The sequence below is a fragment of the Mustelus asterias genome, chromosome 12 (genome assembly GCF_964213995.1).
Source record: "Mustelus asterias chromosome 12, sMusAst1.hap1.1, whole genome shotgun sequence".
NCBI lineage: Eukaryota > Metazoa > Chordata > Chondrichthyes > Carcharhiniformes > Triakidae > Mustelus > Mustelus asterias.
The window spans coordinates 11,258,664-11,282,290 of NC_135812.1; the positions used below are offsets into that span (position 1 = coordinate 11,258,664).

Below are 23,627 nucleotides of genomic sequence, written 5' to 3' on the forward strand. Positions count from 1 at the left end.
TGAGGCAGCAGTGCTAACCACTGTGCCACAGTGCCTATGGAAGCATCCATGCTTTTCACACTGGGAGGTTACTTTTAGGTGGTTGTCTTCTCTATGATATTAGTGAGCAAGTTCTCGATAACTAGCACACAGAGGAAGTCCATATGCAGGTTGTCATCAATGTTCTAGGATACACCATTTAGAATGAAAACGTGTCCGCCGGTTCATACAATCGTGGCGAGATGACAGTTAACAAAACATCTCATTGTAAATATGAACAGAAAAGTGTGACAACAGGGGATTCATACCTTGGGAGATAGAATAATTCAGGATATTAATTTTTAAAATACAATGAGTGCAGCAAAGTGAAAGCAATTTCTCCACTTGTAACTTCCAAAAATATAGGCAGCATGGACAAGTTGGGCTGAAGGGCCTGTTTCCATGTTGTAAACCTCTGACTATGACTATCTTTTACAAGATGATCAGAGGATTAGACAGGGTGGACAGTGAGAGCCTTTTTCCTCGGATGGTGATGGCTCGCACGAGGGGACATAGCTTTAAATTGAGGGGTGATAGATATAGGACAGATGTCAGAGGTAGGTTCTTTACTCAGAGAGTAGTAAGGGCGTGGAATGCCCTGCCTACAACAGTAGTGGACTCGTTAATATTAAGGGCATTTAAAGGGTCACTGGATAATCATATGGATGATATTGGAATAGTGTAGGTTAGATGGACTTTAGATTGGTTTCACAGGTCGGCACAACATTGAGGGCTGAAGGGCCTGTACTGCGCTGTAATGTTCTATGTTCTATGACGTCTCAGGACCTGTGAAAAAGCAGCTCTCTGAGCTTGGCTCTTTGTTACGTAGTGTGCCTTTGCTGGACAGAGTATTAACACCAGCTCCTGATGGCACACCATCCATAAACACCATAAAACATTATCAAAAATTCCAATGGCACAATGAGCTAAGCACACTTACTTTAGCCAGGACCCAATCAGCATCTTCAATTGCCCTTTTGATAATTTGTTGAATTCGCTCTGGATCATCTTCATCTTCATGAACGTTAAAATTCTGTAATGTGTAAAAGCCACTGAATTTATCCTCAAGTTTGTTTGTGGATACTGTTTTTTAAAAAAAAACAACAAACCATAAAAACATAACTCTGATACTCGTGACCCCCAAGAGATCCTTTCTGGGACAAGAAGAGAGGATGCTAGAGAAACCTAACAGGTCTGACAGCATCTGTAACAGAGAAAGCAGTGTTAATGGTCCAAGTCCTTTTGGCCCTTTGGAAGAGGAGGGAGAATGTGTTGGATTTTAAAGTGTAACTGAGAGAGATTGCAGTAAAATGTACAAACTCTAACAACAAAAGACAGATGATCTGCTGGGGGAGAGGTGTGTGGGGGGGCATTGAGGCAACGCATGTATGGGATATTTTTTTAAAAGGGGTTTAAGTTAGAGGAGGGAGGTCACAATCTAAAGCTGCCGAACTCAATGTTGAGCCCCAAGGGCTGCAATATGTCTGACCAAAAGGGGTGCTGCTGCACCCCCAGATCCTATTTGGAGTTGACTATTGTGGTAACTCGACCATAAAAAGGTAGTAGAAATGCATTGTGAAAGCTTTTCTTCTTTCAGGAGCTGCGAGTTAAACATCCAATTAACAGCAATAGAAAAGAATCAGAACTAACAGCAGTTAAACACAGCTAACAGCTGATGACGTTAGTAATCGATTTAAATAAGATGATGCATAATAATGTTATACACTTCTCCTCCCCCTCACCCCCACTTAAATTTCAATCCCCCTTCAGGGCAGAAATACAACGAAAATAATTCATAGAATCCTACAGTGCAGAAGGCGGCCATTCGGCCCATTGAGTCTGCACCGACCACAATCCCACCCAGGCCCTATCCCCATAACCCCATGCATTTACCCTAGCTAATTCCCCTGACACTAAGGGACAATTTAGCATGGCCAATCCACCTAACCCGCACATCTTTGGACTGTGGAGGAAACCGGAGCACCCGGAGGAAACCCACGCAGACACGGGGAGAACGTGCAGACTCCACACAGACAGTGACCCAAGCCGGGGATCGAACCCGGGTCCCTGGTGCTGTGAATTATAAGTCAGTCTTCAGGAGCTTTGTGACTACGATGTGATCTGTGCAATGCCACTAATGACTCCAGCAACTCTGGTGATGCTGGACTTAATTCAATTGAACTTGTGGGCACAGGAGTAGGTTGAGTATCTGTGCCACGAGTGCCCTTCTTCTGAAGTAAAGTCCACTAGAAATCTTGATGCAACAGGAACAATTGGAGCTGCCCAACGTGAAAACTGCACAGTGGTTAGCACTGATGCCTCACAGCGCTAGGGACCTGGGTTCAATTCTGGCCTTGGGTGACTGTCTGTGTGCAGTTTGCACATTCTCCCCATATCTGCGTGGGTTTCCTCCCATACTCCAAAGATGTGCAGGTTAGGTTGATTGGCCATGCTAAATTGACCCTCAGTGTCTGGGGGACTAGCAGGGTAAGTACGTTACGGGAATAGGGCCTGGGGGATTGTTGGTCCAGGCTCGATGGGTCAAATGGTCTCCTTCTGCACTGTAGGGATTCTATGAACTGAATGGACTTGATGATTTCGAAGGGGCGATCTTACCAAAAGAATTCTCAGTGCCGAATGAGCTTGAAAACGGGAATCGCACCAATTTTTTGGGTGGGGTCCCAGTCGCAATCGTATGCCACTTTAGGAAAAAAAGAGCCCAGATGTAATTTTCACCAGTAGGGGGCGGGGCAGAACCTATTCTCACCAGGAAGCCGACTGCTGAGTTCTAGGGGCGCCACTGTGCAGGCGCACCGATGTCCCAGTGCTCTGCATCAAGTAAAGAAAGAAATAATAAATGTATGGGATTTTTAATAAAAGGGGTTTAAGATCTTAAATCCCTTTTCCTTTAAAATAAATATCCCATACATTTATAGTCGCAATGCAATAATCCTCCCTTCACCCTGTCCACCCACCCACTCACCAGGCCATCAGTCTCATGTGCTTAAGGTTGCTATATCTTGTTGCAATCTCTCCTAGTTACAGTTTAATATCCAACAGATTTCTTTATTTAGTTTTGATGAGGAATCAGAGGGACTCAAAAGGTTAACTATTTTCTCACCCTGCCAGACCTGCTGTGTTTCTCCAGCATTCACTGTTCTGCTTTCAGATTCCAGTATTTTGCTTGTATTATTGAAGCTCTTCTTACTGGATTGGGATGAATTCTGATTTACTCCATTTCCTCTAGGTTCAAATAAGAGCAAGGACCATGAATATCATCAGGTCATAAGAAACAGGATTAGGCCAACAGGTCTCTCAAGCCTGCTCCAACATTCAAGGCTTATCTGATAGTGGTCTGGTCTTCACATTCTTGCCAGCCATCCATAATCCTCGACTCACTTGTCAATCAAGAATTTGTCTAACTCAGCCTTAAATATATTCAATGACCCAGCCTCTATTGCTGTCTGCGGAGCAGTCCATGCCCAAATGCAGCAAGACCCGGACAATATTCAGGCTAGGGCTGACAAGTAACATTCGTGCTACACAATTGTCAGGCAATGACCATAAGATATAGGAGCAGAATTACTGAAGTCCATGTGGATATTGGAGCAGAATTAGGCCATTCAGCCCATCGAGTCTGCGCTGCCATTTGATTATGGCTGATAAGTTTCTCAACCCTATCCTCCCACCTTTTCCCCACAACCTTTGATCCCCTTACTAATTTCTTTAATGCACTCAGTGACCTGGCCTCCACAGCCTTCTGTGACAACAAATTCCATAGATTCACCACCCTCTGGCTGAAGAAAACGGGAATCGCACCATCTCCAAAGAAGAGAGAATCTAACCATTGCCCAACAACATTAAATGGCACTACCCCCCCCCCCCCCCCCCCCCAAGTACAGCTACAATCCCCAAACCTCAGTGGTAAGGGAGCCCAATACCTCAGTGCAAAATATAAGGCTGAAGCATTTGCAACCATTATCTTTTACACTGGGCTCCCCTATCATTGAGAACAAAGAAAATTACAGCACAGGAACAGGTCCTACGTCCCTCCAAGCTTGCACTGACCAGGTTGCCTGACAACTAAAACCCCCTACCCTTCCAGGGACCATATCCCTCTATTCCCATCCTATTCATGTATTTGTCCAGATGCCCCTTAAAAGTCACTATTGTATCAGCTTCCACTACCTCCCCTGGCAGCAAGTTCTAGACACCCACCATCTCCTTGCCTCGTACATCTCCTTTAAACCTTGCCCCTCGCACCTTAAACTTATGCCTCCTAGTAATTGACTCTTCCACCCTGGGAAAAAGCTTCTGACTATCCACTCTGTCTATGCCTCTCAATCTTGTAGACTGCTATCAGGTCGCCCCTCAACCGCCGTCGTTCCAGTGAGAACAAACCAAGATTCTCCAACCTTTCCTCATAGCTAATGCCCTCCATACCAGGCAACATCCTGGTAAATCTTTTCTGTACTCTCTCCAAAGCCTCCACATCCTTCTGGTAGTGTGGCGACCAGAATTGAACACCATATTCCAAGTGTGGCCTAACTAAGGTTCTATAAAGCTGCAACATGACTTGCCAATTTTTTAACTCAATGCCCCGGCCGATGAAGACAAGCATGCCTTCTTGACTCCCTTCTCCACCTGCGTTGCCACTTTGTGACCTGTGTTGCCACTTTGTGACCTGTGTACCCAGGTCTCTCTGCCGATCAATGCTCTTAAGGGTTCTGCCTTTTACTGTATATTTCCTATCTTTATTTGACCTTCCAAAATGTATTACCTCACATTTGTCCGGATTAAACTTCATCTGCCATCTCTCCACCCAAGTCCCCAACCAATCCATGTCCTGCTGTATCCTCTGACAGTCCTCATCACTATCTGCAAATCCACAATCTTTGTGTTGTCCGCAAACTTACTAATCAAACCAGCTACATTTTCCTCCAAATCATTTATATATATTACAAACAGCAAAGGTCCCAGCACTGATCCCTGAGGAACGCCACTAGTCACAGCCCTCGATTCAGAAACGCACCCTTCCACTGCCACCCTCTGTATCCACCTTGCCAGCTCACCTCTGATCCTGTGCGATTTCACCTTTTGTACCAGTCTACCATGAAGGACCTTGTCAAAGGCCTTACTGAAGTCCATGCAGACAACATCCACTGCCCTACCCTCAATCATCTTTGTCACTTCCTCGAAAAACTCGATCAAGTTAGTGAAACACGACCTCCAATTCACAAAACCATGTTGCCTCTCACCAATATGTCCACTTATTTCCAAGTGGGAGTAAATCCTGTCTCGAAGAATCCTCTCCAATAATTTGGCCATGAGGATGGGGATATTTGTGGAGTCTCCTCTTCCTCCTGCAGTGACTTGTTTAATTGTCCACCACCATTCACGACTGGATGTGGCAGGACTGGAGAGCTTAGATGGGATCTGTCGGTTGAGGGATTGCTTAACTCTGTCTATCACAAGCTACTTTCGCTGTTTGGCATGCAAGTAGCCCTGAATGGAGCTTCACCAGGCTGACACCTCATTTAGATATGCCTGGTACTGTTCTGGCATGGCCTCCTGCACTCCTCATTGAACCAGTACTGATTCCCCAATTTGATGGCAATGGGAAAGTAGGAGTTATGCCGGGCCATGAGGTTACAGATTGGGGTTGTATCCAATTCTGCTGCTGTTGATGATCATAGTGCCTCATGGATGGCCAGTTCAAGTTGCTAGACTTAGAGTCAGAGGTTTACAGCATGGAAACAGGCCCTTCAGCCCAACTTGTCCATGCCGCCTTTTTTTTTAAAAACCCCTAAGCTAGTCCCCATTTGGTCCATATCTCTCTATATCCATCTTACCCATGTAACTGTCTAAATGCTTTTTAAAAGATAAAATTGTACCCACCTCTACTACCACCTCTGGCAGCTTGTTCCAGACACTCAGCACCGTCTGTGTGAAAAAATTGCCCCTCTGGACCCTTTTGTATCTCTCCCCTTAAACCTATGCCCTCTAGTTTTAGACTCCCCTACCTTTGGGAAAAGATGTTGACTATCTAGCTGATCTATGCCCCTCATTATTTTATAGACGTCTATAAGGTCACCCCTCAGACTTCTACGCTCCAGAAAAAAAAGTCCCAGTCTATCCAGCCTCTCCTTATAACTCAAACCATCAAGTCCCAGTAGTATCCTAGTAAATCTTTTCTGCACTCTTTCTAGTTTAATAATATCCTTTCCATAATAGGGTGACCAGAACTGTACACAGTATTCCAAGTGTGGCCTTACCAATGTCTTGTACAACTTCAACAAGACATCCCAACTCCTCTATTCAATGTTCTGACCAATGAAACCAAGCATGCCTTCTTCACCACTCTGTCCACCTGTGACTCCACTTTCAAGGAGCTATGAACATGTACCCCTAGATCGCTTTGTTTTGTAACTCTCCCCAATACCGTACCATTAACTGAGTAAGTCCTGGCCTGGTTCAATCTACCAAAATGCATCACCTCGCATTTATCTAAATTAAACTTCATCTGCCATTCATCAGCCCACTGGCCCAATTGATCAAGATCCTGTTGCAAACAGAGATAACCTTCTTCACTATCCACTATGCCACCAAACTTGGGGTCATCTGCAAACTAACCACGCCTTCTACATTCTCATCCAAATCATTAATACAAATGATAAATAACAGTGGACCCAGCATCGATCCCTGAGGCACACCGCTGGTCACAGGTCTCCAGTTTGGAAAACAACCCTCTATCTTCTGTCATCAAGCCAATTCTGTATCCATTTAGATACCTCACCCTGGATCCCAAGAGATTTAACCTTATGTAACAACCTACCGTGCGGTACCTTGTCAAAGGCCTTGCTAAAGTCCATGTTACTTGTTAGAAATCTATCCCATTTAGCACAGTGGTAGTGCCACCCAACACGATGGAGGGCTTCTTCATATGTAGGTAGGACTTCGACTCCACAAGGACTGTGCTGTGATCACTCCTACAAACAGAGTCATGGACAGATACATCTGTGACAGGTAGATTGTTAAGGACAAGGTCAAGTAGGTTTTTCCCTCTTGTTGGCTTCCTCACCACCTGCCACAGAACCAGTCCAGCAGCTATATCCTTGAGGAGTCAGGGAGCTTGGACAATAGCAGTGCAGCAAGCCACTCTTGGTGATGGACATTGAAATCCACCATCCAGAGTACATCCTGTGCCAGTGCCACCCTCATGTGTTCAACATGGAGGAGTACTGATTCATCATCTGAGGGGACGGTAGGTGGTAATCAGCAGGTGTCCAAGCCCATGTTTGAGCTGATGCCATGCGACTTCGTGGGGTCCAGAATCGGTGTTGACAACTCCTGGGCAACTCCCTCCCAACTGTATACCTCTGGGCTGCCACCTCTGCTAGGTCTGTCCTGTTATTGGAATTGTACATGGTGGTGCCTGGGATAGCTACCTATTTAAACATGGAAGGGTGCAGTAGTGTCTCCAATCCTGTTGTCATGCCTGGATTTTCTTGTACCGGTCATACAGAAACTCGATATGACTAACTAACAGACACCCTGGGTGATATTCGCTTCATTAGTTCAGGAATGTTGAGAAATAATACTGGTTTTCAATTGTTTCCTTGGTTTCAAATTTTACACAAGGAAGCAAACACATCTGCGGGAGCTTTTGTCATCATCTCTTAAAAGGTTATTCATTTCTATAAATGAACTGGTTTCATGAACTTCCTCCTCCCACACACTGATCACCTACCTATGATTAGAGGTGTGAATGAAGGTTGGTCAAAACTAGGACTTCGGTTCAAGCTCTGGGCTAGGAGATCACGGGCATCACCGAACCGGGGAGCAGCCTCACTCAAATGTAATTTAATTTTGTGTACAAATATTTCAAGTAGGGCTAAACTATCATTACAACATCCAAATTGTCAGTCCAACATATTGCAATCATGTAACTGCTGCAATTAGAAAGATTACTCATGTCATTGGTGGACATAAGTCATCAATGTCCCAAATTAGAAGCTGGAATTCATAAAGCCTGTTTAAGCAAATAGTTCCATTTCCCATCTATTCATTTAATTCAGACTTTTGAATGGACTTACGTTGCACTAAGTTGATCTTTCTCTACACCCTGGCTATGACTGTAACACTACATTCTGCACTCTCTCCTTTCCTTTTCTATGAACGGTATGTTTTGTTTGTATAGCGTGCAAGAAACAATACTTTTCACTGTGTCCCACTACATGTGACAATAATAAATCAAATCAAATTCTGGGGTGTCCCGATACAACTCATGAATAGTTTGCACAGTTAATTCCATATTTGCTGCTTTGCTCTACTTCAAAACGAAGGAGATTGTCATTGACTTCATGAAGCGTAAAGGAGAATATGCCCTTGTCTACATCAACGGGAACGAAGTAGAAAGGGTCGAGAGCTTCAAGTTTTTAGGTGTCCAGATCACCAACCTATCTTGGTTGCCCTATGTTGGCACTATGGTTAAGAAAGTCCACTAATGCCTCTACTTTCTCAGGAGACTAAGGAAATTTAGCATGTCAGCTTGGGTTTGTATTCATTGGAATTTAGAAGGCTGAGGGGGGAATCTTATAGAGACCTATAAGATAATGAAGGGGCTGGATAGGGTAGAGGTGGAGAGATTCTTTCCACTTAGAAAGGAAACTAGAAGGCACAGCCTCAAAATAAAGGGGGGGGGGTCAGTTTAGGACAGAGTTGAGGAGGAACTTCTTCTCTCAGAGGGTGGTGAATCTCTGGAATTCTCTGCCCACTGAAGTGGTGGAGGCTACCTCGTTGAATATGTTTAAATCACGGATAGATGGATTCCTGATTGGTAAGGGAATTAGGGGTTATAGGGATCAGGCGGGTAAGTGGAACTGATCCACTTCAGATCAGCCATGATCTTATTGAATGGCGGGGCAGGCTCGAGGGGCCAGATGCCCTACTCCTGCTCCTATTTCTTATGTTCTTACATCTCTCACCAACTTTTACAGATGCACCATAGAAAGCATTCTTTCTGGTTGTATCAAAGCTTGGTATGGCTCCTGCTCTGCCCAAGACCGCAAGGAACTACAAAAGGTGGTGAATGTAGCCCAATCCATCACGCAAACCAGCCTTTCATCCATTGACTCCGTCTGCACTTCCCGCTGCCTCAGCAAAGCAGCCAGCATAATTAAGGGCCCCACGCACCCCAGACATACTCTCTTCCACCTTCCTCTGTCAGGAAAAAGATACAAAAGTCTAAGGTCATGTACCAACCGACTCAGGAACAGCTTCTTCCCTGCTGCCGTCAAACGTTTGAATGGACCTACCTTGCATTCAGTTGATCTTTTTCTACACCCCAGCTATGACTGTAACACTACATTCTGCACCCTCTCGTTTCCTTCTCTATGAACGGTATGCTTTGTCTGTATAGCACGCAAGAAACATTTTTCACTGTATACTAATACATGTGACAATAATAAATCTAATCAAAATTTCAGGATCTTGAGGGTTTCACAATTTTGCCTCACTGGTGCTCAATCAGAACCTCAAGCAGCCACAGCTTAAGATATATATGAAGCAATGAGAACATTGATCTAAACGTTACACTCAAGGCTTCATGATGTGAACTGAAACTCAAAATACTCCTGACCAGTGCAATAGTAATGGGGAAAATGGAAAATAATATTCGACTGGTGCTCTCATTGCTGCCTTTTGCCCAACTTTCTCAATCTGTTGAAGTTTTCTACTGAGCAACTGGCTCCAACCACTTCCTAATTTGCTGCCGTCACATCTATTAGATATCATGTCGTCTAAACCACGTGCTAGTACAGCATTTGCATGAATGGTTGAAACTAAAAACACAAAACAGCAATGAAACTCAGCACTCTATTTTGTTGAATTTCAGCTGTTTAGTCTGCTCTATGAGCAGGACGTAGCAGCAGATACCATAAGAGTTAAAGTTACTTCTATTTTAATCGGACTTGTAAAAAGGTGGCACTGGGTTGGTTCCCATCAGAACAAATTCAGCACTGGTGAGTGGCCCTATTAAGAGGGCGCAACTAAAAACCTAACCATAGGGCCAATAGGGTGGGACGGTGGTTAGCACTGCTGCCTCAGCGCCAGGGACCCAGGTTCAATTCCCGCCTCACATCACTGTCTGTGTGGAGTTTGCACATTCTCTCCGTGTCTGCGTGGGTTTCCTCCAGGTGATCCAGTTTCCTCCCACAGTCCAAAGATATTTGGGCTAGGTTGACTGGCCATGTTAAATTAACCCTAGTGTCAGGGGGATTAGCAGGGTAAATATGAGGGGTTTTGGGAATGGGACCTGGGTGGGATTGTGGCTGGTGCAGACTCGATGGGCCGAATGGCCTCCTTCTGCACTGCAGGGATTCTAATCAAAGGAAGCTTGACATGAAATGATTAGATGTAAAAACCCATCTGAAATCTTCCATCCTTACTCAGCCTGACCCACATGGGCCGACAGCAATGTGGTTAACTCTGGATAGCCCAGCAAGCTAATCGGTTCAAATACAATGAGGGATAGGTTAAAAAAAAAGAGCAGAATCCCCTCGGGCTGAACAACTCAGAATGTACAGTGAATATTGCACGTGCCTCAGTTGTATTGAAGCACCTCGGAGTGCAACTTGTTCTATGTAGACAACTTTTAAATACCTTTGTGCAATTTGTAGTGACCATTTTGAAATGTCTGTAACATTTCTTTGACTGTACTGAAGAACCTTAGAGTGTAACTTGACGTATGTAAAGAACCCGATTGCACTTGCCCATTTTGGAATGTTTGTAATGTTCTTTCAGGTATTCTATGAATAAAGTATATATTTGCATCAAAGAAAATGCTGGCTTTGCCAGTGACATCCAGATCCTACGAAAGAACAAAGAAATTCAATATGTTGCTGTTTGCAATCGAGTACACACAGCTGGAGTAGTGTGTGCAGTTCTGGTCACATTATAGGAAGGACGTGAATGCACTGGAAGGGTGCAGAGGAGGTTCACCAGGATGTTGTCTGGGATGGGACATTTAAATTACAAAGAGAGGTTGGATAAGCTTGGGTTTTTCTGGAGCAGAGATGACTGAGGGGCAGCCTGATTGAGGTGTTCAAAATTATGAGGGGCATGGGCAGGGTGGATAGGGAGCAGCTGTTCCCCTTAGTTGAAGGGTCAGTTACGAAGGGACACAAGTCAAAAGTGAGGGGTGGGACGTTTAGGAGTGATTCAAGGAAAAACATTTTTGCCCAGAGGGTGGTGACAGTCTGGAATGCGCTGCCCTGGGAGGGTGGAGGAGGCGGGGTGCCTCACATCCGCTAAAAAATACCTGGATGAGTACTCGGCACGCCATAACATTCAAGGCAATGGGCCAAGTGCTGGCAAGTGGGATTGGGTGGGCAGGTCAGGGCCTTTCGTGCGTCGGTGCAGACTCGATGGGCTAAAGGGCCTCTTCTGCACTGTAGTATTCTGTGATTAGACAACAGACAGCCAGTAGTGTCCACAAGTCACAGAAAGCCTCAAGCATACCAATGGACACATGTTCCTTCTCCTTGACACAGATAGGAATGCAGGAGAGAGGTTGATGCTACTGATTTAAATGATGCGAGCCATAAGTAAAAGGATCTGTGCATAAAAATTCCACTGGCAAGATAACCTTCCTCCGAGGCAAGTCCTGGTTGAGATTTGAAGTTTTGTTTTGTAGTGCATTTATGAATTAATGCCACCAACATTAAAAATTTCACTTTGCTGGGATTATAATTTCCTCACAGTTAGCAGGAAACTCCAGACTGAACCCAGGGCTATATTTAATTATTTGCCCCATTACAATCTCTAGAATAACCCTAGGAAACATTAGACTCCCATCTGTCAATTACAATAAAAGAACAGAGACATTATGGATCTCCTTGAGGTAAGGGATTCAACATTTCTAACAAGCCACATCTTTGTTATACCTTCTTAAAATAGTGTTGAATACCCAGGGAAGGAAAGGGTACAAGAGGTGAAAATGAAATAATTAACTAGGATAATCTAGTGACAAGCAGTGGTGGGACGTCTTGTTGAAGTTGTACAAGACATTGGTAAGGCCACACTTGGAATACTGTGTGCAATTCTGGTCACCCTATTATAGAAAAGGATATTATTAAACTAGAAAGTGCAGAAAAGATTTACTAGGATGCTGCTGGGACTTGATGGATTGAGTTATAAGGAGAGGCTGAATAGACTGAGACTTTTTTCTCTGGAGCGTAGGAGGCTGAGGGGTGATCTTATAGAGGTCTATAAAATAATGAGGGCATAGACAAGGTAGATGGTCAATATATTTTCCCAAAGGTAGGGGAGTCTAAAACTAGGAGGGCATAGGTTTAAGGTGAGAGGGGAGAGATACAAAAGGGTCCAAAGGGGCAATTTTTTCACAGAGGATGGAGAGTGTCTGGAACAAGCTGACAGAGGTAGTAGTAAAGGCGGGTACAATTTTATCTTTTAAAAAGCATTTAGATAGTTACATGGGTACGATGGATATAGAGGGATATGGGCCAAATGCAGGCAATTGGGATTAGCTTAGGAGTTCTTAAAAAAAAGGGTGGCATGGACAAGTTGGGCCGAAGGGCCCGTTTCCATGCTGTAAACCTCTATGACTCTATGACATGAGAAGGATAGGACAGAGAGAAACCAGGAAATTATAAGTCGGTTCATCTTACATCTGTTGTGTGGAAGTTATTGGCACCCATCGTTAAGGACTCTGATTGAGCACTTGCAAGGAACTTTAAATTTATTTATCAGCATCACAAGTATACTTATATCAACACTGAATGAAGTTAGTGAAAATCCCCTAGCTAATCCCTTGAGCTAATTAGGGAGGGTCAACATGGATTTGCAACGGATAGGTCATGCTATAAATTGACAAACTTAAGTGCCTAAAGTTAGTAGACTGTTTGGATGGGGAGCAGAGTTGCAAATGTCTACAAATGGAGCTTAAATGAACTTCCAGAAGGGCATAGGTTAATATTCCACAAAAGAGACGGTGAAGAAACTGAAGTGCACAGAGCTTAAGGTAAATTATTGACCTGGTTAGAGAGAAGACGACAGAGGGCAGGATTTTCCGACCGCGGTCACCTCGAAACCAGAAAATCCCACCCGAGGTCAATGACCTTTCCATGGTCTGCCCCTCACCCGCTACGATTCCCATGGCGGGCGGAACGGGAAAATTCACCCCAGAGTGTGGGAATAAAGGAGTATGTGCTCAACTTGTCAGGAAGTGACTAAGCTCTCGCTAGGATCTGTGCTAGGGCCTTTCCACGATAATTATTTATGATCTGGATAATACAATAGAGAGCCATAGATCCAAATTTGCTAACAACACAAAGAATGATGGTTTGGCTAATATAGATAGGAATATAAAATGAGAAGTTGTTAGGTTGTGAGAGTGGTCAAAACTGACAGACGAATCGGTGATTGCCTCAAATTTGGACTCAGATACAGAAAGGAAACAAAGTGGGAAAAAAAAGGTTTATTTTCTTTATTCTTTCGTGGGACATGGGCGTCGCTGGTTGGCCAGCATTTATTGCCCATCCCTAGTTGCCCTTGGAGGGCAGTTGAGTCTGCTTTGGAGCGACTCTGGAGTCACATGTAGGCCAGACCAGGTAAAGATGGCAGATTTCCTTCCCTAAAGGCCATTAGTGAACCAGATGGGTTTTTCCGACAATCGACAATGGTTTCATGGTCATCAGTAGATTCTTAATTACAGATATTTTTTATTGAATTCAAATTCCACCACCTGCTGTGACAGGATTCGAACCCGGGTCCCCAGAACATTAGCTGAGTTTCTGGATTAATAATCTAGTGATAATACCACTAGGCCAACACCTCCCCCTAAATTAAATGACTTGAGGATTACAGATTCAAGTTACTGAACTGGGAAGAATGGCGCCAGATGAAATCTAATGGAAGAAAATGTGGCTTATTATGGGATGAAAAGTATGGAAGAAAGCTACATCATATGTATAGAATAAGAACAGTGAGTTATTAGATTCTAATCCTCAAAATTGGGGTGGGGTGAAAAATCAGTTTTAAAGGTATAGGTAAAAAGCATGGCCACAAGTCTCCAGCGTTCATGCAGGCGGGATTCTCCTGTCCCACCAGCAGGGCACCCCTGCCTGCAGGTTTCCTGCTGGAGTGGGGTGACATCAATGGAAATTTCCATTGACAGCGGCGAGACCAGAGAATCCTGCCGCTTGCAATCAACCTTTATTTGGTTTGACCTAAAAAGAAGGCAATCAACGCACCACCTCGCTCTGGTGAGAAACACGCAGCTGGGAGGCCGGAGAATCCCAGCCATGAACTGCTGTGTTGCAATATTCGATGATTCTGCACTCTCCTTCCCTCCATGGATACCAACATCTCCAGAATTTAAAAAAAAAAATCTAATGAATTCAAATTAATTGTGATTTTAAATATACTGCAAGTCCCACCCTGTGATCAATTACCCCAAAAATACTGAAATAAAAAGGTGGATTTTCAACGTTTTACACACCTGCCTTATTGCATGTTTGTAGTGCCGCTGTAGGTTTTCTGCAGGAAGTTGCTTGCAGCATCGAAAGAGATAACGGTACAACTGGACAGGCGTCCGCACAAGTTCTGCACCTGGCAAAGGGGGCATTCTATGCTTATGTTATTTCCTTGATCAGTCAAGGCTCCAATGTTGAACTGGCTTTTCCTTCTACTGAAAGCAAATTATCCAGTTATTAGATCTAGTCATTTGGCAGCACAATGGTTAACACTGCTGCCTCACAGTGCCAGGGACCCGGGTTCAATTCCTGCCTTAGGTGACTAGTCTGTGTGGAGTTTGCACATTCATCCCGTGTCTGCATGGGTTTCCTCCGGATGCTCCGGTTTCCTCTCGCAGTCCGAAGATTTGCAGGTTAGGTGGATTGGCTATGCTAAATTGCCCCTTAGAATCCAAAGACGTGTAGGTTAGGGGAATTAGCAGGGTAAATATGTGGCGTTACGGGGATGGGGTCTGGGTAAATTGCTGTCAGAGGTTTGGTGTAGACTTGATGGGCCAAATGGCATCCTTCTGCACTGTAGGGATTGCATGATTACCACTTTGCTGTTTGTGGGCTCTTGCCATGCACAGATTGGTTGCCCCGGTGTCTTAAACTACAACAGCAATGGCACTTCAAAAGTGCTTCTTTGGCTTTGAAGTGCTTTGGGAAGCCCTTTTTTCTGAAAGGCACAAGCGGAAAACAAGTTTTTAATTTACTAAACCACATAGAATAAGGGTAACAGGAAGGGCTCAAGTTACCCACCACTCCATAAGCATGACGAGTGGGCAGGAGCTCCATGCAGGGATTGAGGCCACAGGGCAGCACAGTGGTTGGCACTGCTGCCTCACAGCACCAGGGACCCAGGTTCGATTCCCGGCTTGGGTCACTGTCTGTGCGGTGTTTGCACATTCTCCCAGTGTCTGCGTGGGTTTCCTCCAGGTGCTCCGGTTTTCTCCCACACTCCAAAGATGTGCAGGTTAGGCGCATTAGCCGTGCTAAATTGTCCCTTAGTGTCAGGGAGACTAGCGAGGGTAAATGCATGGAGTTATGGGGATAGGGCCTGGGTGGGATTGTGGTGGGTGCAGACTTGATGGGCTGAATGGCCTCCTTCCGCACTGCGGGATCCTATGATTCTGCCCCTCACTGAAAAGGGACATTTTAAAAAATCAAACCTTCTTGATTAGATTAATTTAATCCAACCCAACCTCCAGGGGAGCGGCCTTCAAGTCACCTTCCACTGTGAGAGGCGCCTTTTAGCAGCCGAGGCCTCGGTAACCCGGGACAGGCCTCAGGCTCGGTAACCCGGGGCAACCGGGACAGGCCTCAGGCTCGGCAACCGGGCTGCAGACTGACCGGAGCCGCGCTGACACCAGCCACCGACACCCCCAGCACACTGTAGCCCGGCCGGGGCCGCACTCACCTCCCTCCAGCCCGCTCTCCAATCCCCGGGCCCATGGAGGCAGCTCCTCCTCCTCCCAGCGCCGGCAGCGGCAGATTTAAAGGAGCCACGCACCCACTGACTGGAACCATCTGCACATGTAAGAAACTCCTGTTTAAAAAAGGCTTGCATTTATATAGCGCCTTTCATGGCACACCCCCACCCCACCCACCCCCACCCTAAAAGCGACTAACAGCCAATGAAGCACTTTTGAAACGGAATCACTGTGTTAGGAAGCTACAGTTGGCGCACAGCAAGCTCCCACACACAAGCAATGAATGACCAGATGATCTGTTTTTCATGACGGAGGGTTAAATATGGGCCAGGACTCACGTTGCCTGAACCTGCTCCTGGGCCTGACAAAGCTTGCCATCAACTAGTCTAGGCAGCGGGCGACCGAGGGGGTCGTCCGACCTGACTGTTTGCCCCTCTACTGCGGCTACGTTCGCGGCCAGGTGTCCCTGGAGAGGGAGCATGCGGTGTCCACGGGCGAGGTTGACGCTTTCCGCGCCCGCTGGGCACCGCAGGGGTTGGGGTGCATTATTGACCCCAATAATCACATTTTAATTTGATGTTTTTAAGTTTCCTTTGTACTTTGATTTCTGTTCGGGCTGTTCCCCCTCCTTTTTGGGGAGCTGCCCCTTTTACTTTGTCCTGATTTAATCTGAGTTTGTTTACTTGGTTTGGTTTGACCTAAAAAGAGGACATGTAAGAAACTCCTGTTTAAAAAAGGCTTGCATTTATATAGCGCCTTTCATGGCACACCCCCACCCCACCCACCCCCACCCTAAAAGCGACTAACAGCCAATGAAGCACTTTTGAAACGGAATCACTGTGTTAGGAAGCTACAGTTTGCGCACAGCAAGCTCCCACACACAAGCAATGAATGACCAGATGATCTGTTTTTCATGACCGAGGGTTAAATATGGGCCAGGACTCACGTTGCCTGAACCTGCTCCTGGGCCTGACAAAGCTTGCCATCAACTAGTCTAGGCAGCGGGCGACCAAGGGGGTCGTCCGACCTGACTGTTTGCCCCTCTACTGCGGCTACATTCGTGGTCGGGTGTCCTTGGAGAGGGAGCATCCTGTGTCCGAGGGCACTGTCGATGCCTTCCATGCCAGCTGGGCACCACAGGGGCTGGGTTGTATTATCGACCCCTTTAAACACAATTTAATTTGATGTTTTAAGTTTCTTTTGGGTTTTTTTCAGGCGGTTCCCCTCCTTTTGCCCCTTTTAATTTGTCCCTTAGTTAATTTGATTTAGCTTATTTGGTTTAGCCAAAAAGATTGACTCGTTTTTTTTTGTTTATATATCCAATTCTATCCAATCAAAGTCCAATTCAGAGTCTCAGCAAGTGAGACATTCCAGATCCAAGCTAACAAGACAGGCCTCTCATTTCCTGTCTTGGGCTTGATCTACACGATCCAAGCTGATTGGAGTAGGCATTGCACCTTCTCCAAGGTTTGATCTCATTTGCATCTTAGCCAAAAGGCCGAGATGCTGCTTTAAAAAATTGCTTCAAATGAAGCCTCAGTGTAACCTCATGACTTCAACCAAGTGCAGCATGTCAATATTACACTTGATCTTAGCTAAAAGGCCGAGAAGCGATTGACTCATGTTGCCCTTTCTCAATGAAATCTTCAGGATTAGCAGGGAAAATGCATGGGGTTCCAGGAAAAGGACCTGATTGGGATTGTGGTCGGTACGTACATGATGGGCTGAATGGCCTCCTTCTGTACTGTAGGGATTCTATTCTATGATTCTAAAGACATTATATAGATAAAATTTGTATTTAAAGTAAAGTTTATTTATTAGTCACGGGCAGGCTTACATAACACTGCAATAAAGTTATTGTGAAAATCCCCTATTCGCCACACTCCAGAGCCTGTTCGGGTACACTGAGGGAGAATTTAGCATGGCCAATTCACCTAACCAGCACTTCAGATTGTGCATAAAAATTCCTAGTCTATGAGTGCACTGCTGACATCCAAATTTATAAGTCTCCCAGAAATATCTTCTGCAAATGGTTCCATTGTACTGTATCATAAGTGTTCAGACACTAAAGGGTGGCGGGGTGGCATGGTAGCGCAGTGATTAGCACTGCTGCTTTACAGCTCCAGGGACCTGGGTTCGATTCCCGGCTTGGGTCACTGCCTGTATGGAGTTTGCACATTCTCCTCGTGTCTGCGTGGGTTTCCTCCGGGTGCTCCGGTTTCCTCCCACAGTCCAAAGATGTGCGGGTTAGGTTGATTGGCCATGCTAAAATTGCCCTTAGTGTCCTGAGATGTGTAGGTTAGAGGGATTAGTGGGCAAATATATAGAGGAAGGGCCTGGGTGGGATTGTGGTCGGTGCAGACTCGATGGGCCGAATGGCCTCTTTCTGTGCTGTAGGGTTTCTATGATTAATAGCTATCCAACACACCATGCTCCCCACTCCATGCCCACACCCCCTTTACGAGGAGCCAGTTTCAAACTTGGCTTTGCGTTTTTCCAAAGTTATGCACCAGGCAGTAGGTGTTTCACACAATCTATGTATACATGTTTCCTGTAGGTTTAATAATCATTAAAGCAGAGCAGAATAGGGCAATGTTTTGGTGTAAAGCTAACTGGAAGGTAATACTGGAGTAAGAATAATTTTGTTTCTAACTCAAACAGCTGAATTAGAGGGGAAAAGAAGATAACATAGCTAAGAATCCATTTAAGACATGGCAGCAGAAGAGATGATTAAGTTGGGGGGAGGCATGGTGGTGGATGGAGATATGTATGCGTTGGTAGTGGAAGGTGAAAAAGATGATTTTTGGTTTTCCCAGTGTTGAGCAGGAAGAAATTTCACTTCATCCATGAACAGTAGCCACAGTGGAGGCAGAAAGGTGTAATCAAGTTGTCAGTGCACACATCTAACTAAGCCTGTGGCCCATATTACTGTGGAAGTAGAATGTAAATGATGAATAGGAAAGAAAGAAACTTATTATTTGTTATATAATAGTTATTGTGTGTTGCATGGTCCCTTTAAGAGTTTGTTCATGTGGTCAGTCGGTAACATCATCGGTTACTTCAGAGGATTTATTGAATCTAGATTCAGCCACTGTGGAGTAAACAGCTACCTGATAAGTCTGTTCTGTTGTTGCACCCCAAACCCACGTGCTGTCACTTTCTATTTTTTTATCCTGTAACAAGTGTAACAAATATAACAAGATCAAAAGAAAACTGACGATGAGGAGTCAATTATTCAACTAAATAAAGACAAGAAAAATCAAAATAGCATTTACCATTGGAAGACAACAGGAAGTCTTGACATCGGACAAAATCAATGACAGGTTGGACAATGTCACCTGATCTCAGAGCAGTAAGGTTGTGGGGGTGGAAAAAAAGTCCATAGTTAATTAAACCGGCACCCCGAGGAGTTCAGGCTGTGGAGCACACCATGTATACCTTTAGAATAGGCATGGAGGCAGAGTGGGAGAGAAAAGATTTTTTCACTGTCTTTGGAGAAAAATAGTTGCTACAGTTGTCTCGCACTGCCATAGAATCTAGATCATTTTCCAACAAAGTTGTTGCAGAAAGATAGTAAGATGAACCACTCACTTGATGAAGGAGCAGCGCTCCGAAAGCTCGTGATTCCAAATAAACCTGTTGGACTTTAACCTGGTGTTGTGAGACTTCTTACTGTGCCCACCCTAGCCCAATGCCGGCATCTCCACATTATAGCTAGTGAAAAATGGCAGGAAAGTGCCATTGGGCCATTCGAGGAAGAATAGGAAAATTTCACGATTATATCCAAGCCAATAAAATACCTGAGGATTTTGTTTTCCTATGTACTCTTGGCAGTAAAACTTTGTATCTACTAAGGAGCTTGGTTCATCCCGAGAAACCTGGTAGTAAAACTCATCAAGAACTAACCAAAACTTTAGAAGATCATTATGCACCAAGGCCATTGATCTCAGCAGAGCATTTTTGTTTTCATAAAAGTTAGATGGAGAAAACATTGCGCAGTTCTTCACAACCCTGAAGCGCCTTGCAGAGCATTGTGAATTTGGTGATTCTTTGGATGATACTACCCAAGACAGACTCATTTGTGGCCTTCGAAATAAAGCTATACAGCGAAGATTATTAACAGAATAGAATTTAGGGTTAAAATAGCCTTTGAGATAACTATTTCAATGGAGCTTGCCTTAACAGGGGCTTCTCAGCTAGGAGCAGTCATGAGGATCCATAACATGGGTGCCACCCAGAGGAAGTCTACCCAGCAACAGGCGTACCATTGCTGTGCAGGGAAACAGCCCATTCACAGGCTGAGTGCTGGAGCAAGATGTGGAGATGCCGGCATTGGACTGGGGTAAACACAGTAAGGTGTCAAACAAGGAGCAAGAACAGCCAATGCAAAAATTCTGCAAGATTTCTCACGTAGTCAGGACTTGTTAGAAGAAAACAACTTCTGCAGAAAAGAGTGTCTCTAAAAACAACCTGGATATACCAAAGAAGAAAAATAAAACATATTTCACCAAAATAACTGAGGATATAGAAGAAAAGGACAAGATAAATGAACACCCAACACACAAGTCTGATGAAAAATTAAAGCTGAAAGTAATATTGATTCAAGGTGAATCACACTGATTTTGCATAACTCCAAAATTGAATGGGAAATCAATCAGAATGGAGGTTGACACGGAGGCTGCTGTCTCCCTAATTCCTAGGACCACCTACAAACAGCATCTGAAGCATCTACCCTTAAAGCCAACATGTTATCCTGAGGACCTGTACAGAAGAAATAGTACCTCTCAGAAGATACATCACCGTCAAAGCATAGTTAAGTGGGGAAACCACAGAACTACCACTCCACGTTGTCCAAGGAAACTTTTCAGCTCTCTTTGGTCATTCTTGGTTGGAGAAGATAAGTTTGACTTGGAATGCTGTGAGCTCACAAAGCATCTTAGAAAAATACAATGCATTGTCACTTTTACCTTTACCTGCTGGACACATACCACCAAGTAGTGTTTCCAATATCTTTTACTTTTCGCAGATAGACAACGTCACAGTGACTGCTTCTAAAAGTCCAACGACATACCAGAAATGATCCTGAGGTACAGGAAATGGTGTTAAGATCATTAGACCATAAGACAGAGGAGCAGAATTAGGCCACTCAGCCCATCGAGTCTGCTCCGCCATTCAATCATGGCTGATATTTTTTGCATCCCCATTCTCCTGCCTTTTCCCCATAACCCCTGATCCCCTTATTAATCAAGAACGTATCTATCTCTGTCTTAAACACACTCAATGACCTGGCCTCCACAGCCTTCTGCGGCAAAGAGTTCCACAGATTCACCACTCTCTGGCTGATGAAATTCCTCCTCATCTCTGTTTTAAAGTATCGTCCCTTTAGCCTGAGGTTGTGCCCTCTGGTTCCAGTTTTTCCTACTAGTGGAAATATCCTCTCCATGTCCACTCTATCCAGGCCTCGCAGTATACTGTAAGTTTCAATAAGATCCCCCCCTCATCCTTCTAAAATCCAACGAGTACAGACCCAGAGTCCTCAACCGTTCCTCATTCGACAAGCTCTTCATTCCAGGGATCATTCTTGTGAACCTCCTCTGGACTCTTTCTAAGGCCAGCACATCCTTCCTTAGAAGCGGGGCCCAAAACTGCTCACAATACTCCAAATGGGGTCTGACCAGAGCCTTATACAGCCTCAGAAATACATCCCTGCTCTTGTATTCTAGCCCTCTCGACATGAATGCTAACATTGCATTGTTAAGAGGAGGATAGCGGGAACACATCCTGATTTAAAGCCATATGTTGCCAGGAAATTATAGTTGACAGTACACAGAGGAAGACTGTTGTGGGGGATAAGAGTGATAATTCCTCCAAATGTACGACAAAGTGTTTTGGAAGAATTACGTGAAGGACACTTGGATCTAGTCAGAATGAAAGAACTTGCAAGAAGTTACTTTTGAGGGCCTGGACTTAATGTCCAAACCAAGGAAAGATTGGACTGTGCCAATCATGTGCACAGGTCAGGAATGCACTGCTGTTGTCCCCATTACATCCATAGAGTGGCCTAAAATGCCATGGCAACATTTACACTTAGATTGTGCAGGTCCATATGAAGAGCACATGTTCATGGTTATCATTGATGCCCACTCAAAGTGGTCAGAAGTGGTCATAATGAAGTCAACAACTGCAAAACAAACCATTGAAAAAGCCTGATGAGATTTTCGCCAGATTTGGGAAACCAGAACAAATTGTAAATAATAATGGAGCACAATTCATGTTCAATGGTTCGAAGACTATCTGAAGAAGTATGGTACCCAACACATAAAATCAGCACCATACCACCCTTCGACGAATGGTTTAGCCAAAAAATGTATCTGGTCCTTGAAGCCTGCACTGAAAGGCTCTAGGGACCAAGGTTCATTAAATCGTCATCTAAACAGTTTCTTGGCGACATATCACGACACCATACAGGCAACAAGACAAAATTTGCCAGTTTTGTTACTTGTGGACAGAAAGCTGAGAACCACGTTCGATTTATTCATACCAGAAGACGTCAGAAATGGTACAACGCAATCAACAGTCACTAATCCTATGACGGGAAGGTAATTCAAAATGATACGCCTATTTCAGCAAGGGGAACAAGTCATAGCGTTCAGTTATACCACCAATTAGAAGTGGGTTCCTGCAACTGTCTTGGCTGAAATTGGTCCAATCTCGTACCCTGTACAAATGGAAGATGAGTTAGTTTGGAGCCAACGTGCAGATCAGTTATTGGCAACATGCACCCAAGTGCTATCACTATCAATGCCAAGCTGTACCACCTTCTATTCCACCAGGGACTGTAACCGCGACTTTGGATCAATCAGTCGACTCTGAGATAGCTGGTGAATCTATTGCTACTAGTCTACCTTCTGCTGAAGAAATTGTTGCACCTTCCGGGGTGGATACACCCACTACAAACCCTGGGAATACCTCTAAGGTCAAGGACAATCAGATTCCTGAAGTGCGCAGGCATCCAGTGCAGAATAAATGCCCTCCAGATTGTCTTTCCTATTAACTATTACAATTACTGTGTGATGATAACTTGCCTGCCAATGTATATGTATGTTTTCTGATGACTATGTAAGGATATCATAATTATTCATTGTTATGGGATCTTAGAAGCAAAGGAGGAGGGATGTTATATCTGAGAGTTATTGTGTGTTACATAGTCCCTTTAAGGGTTTGGATACATGGTCAGTCTGTGACATCTTTGGCTACTTTATGGGTTTTATTCAGTCTAGATCCAGCCATTGTGGAGTAAACAGCTACCTAATGAACCTATTCTATTGTTACACTCAAAACCCACATGCTATCACTTTCTACTCTTTTATCCTGCATAGGTGCAGCAAATATCATCAATTACTATTCAACAGAGGCGAGGGTAAGCAGGACACAAGAGGAGAAACCATTTGAGAGGGAACTGTCCCAACAAGTTTTCTGCTGAATTCTTGTAGCAGCTAGCAGATCAAAACCAGTCTGGACTGGACTGAAACCCAGTCCTAGAGATGAAAAGTACTTAATTTCCAAAAAAAAACAGATGCAGGAGATTTATTTCAAAACAACCATTTATTTTGAAAAGTGCTTTAAAATTACAAGTAAATAT

At 44.5% G+C, this 23,627-nt stretch overlaps 1 protein-coding gene across 25 annotated transcripts in view; it reads right to left on the minus strand.

The window, feature by feature from the left end:
• lyrm9 (LYR motif containing 9) overlaps positions 1-16,096 on the minus strand; it is a 56,398-nt gene extending 40,302 nt beyond the window's left edge. For 5 of the 25 annotated variants that reach the window (XR_013499077.1, XR_013499079.1, XR_013499081.1 and 2 more), the window contains exons 1-2: positions 14,540-15,709; positions 959-1,051 (exon numbers count right to left, since the gene is read on the minus strand). Coding sequence is in view for 11 of the 25 variants with exons in the window: in XM_078224745.1 (XP_078080871.1) it covers positions 959-1,051; positions 14,540-14,665 (219 nt within the window). In the remaining 14 variants the exon portion in view is untranslated. The other 20 variants (XR_013499078.1, XM_078224747.1, XR_013499087.1 and 17 more) reach the window with 17 other exon arrangements.
• Positions 16,097-23,627: the final 7,531 nt, after the last annotated feature.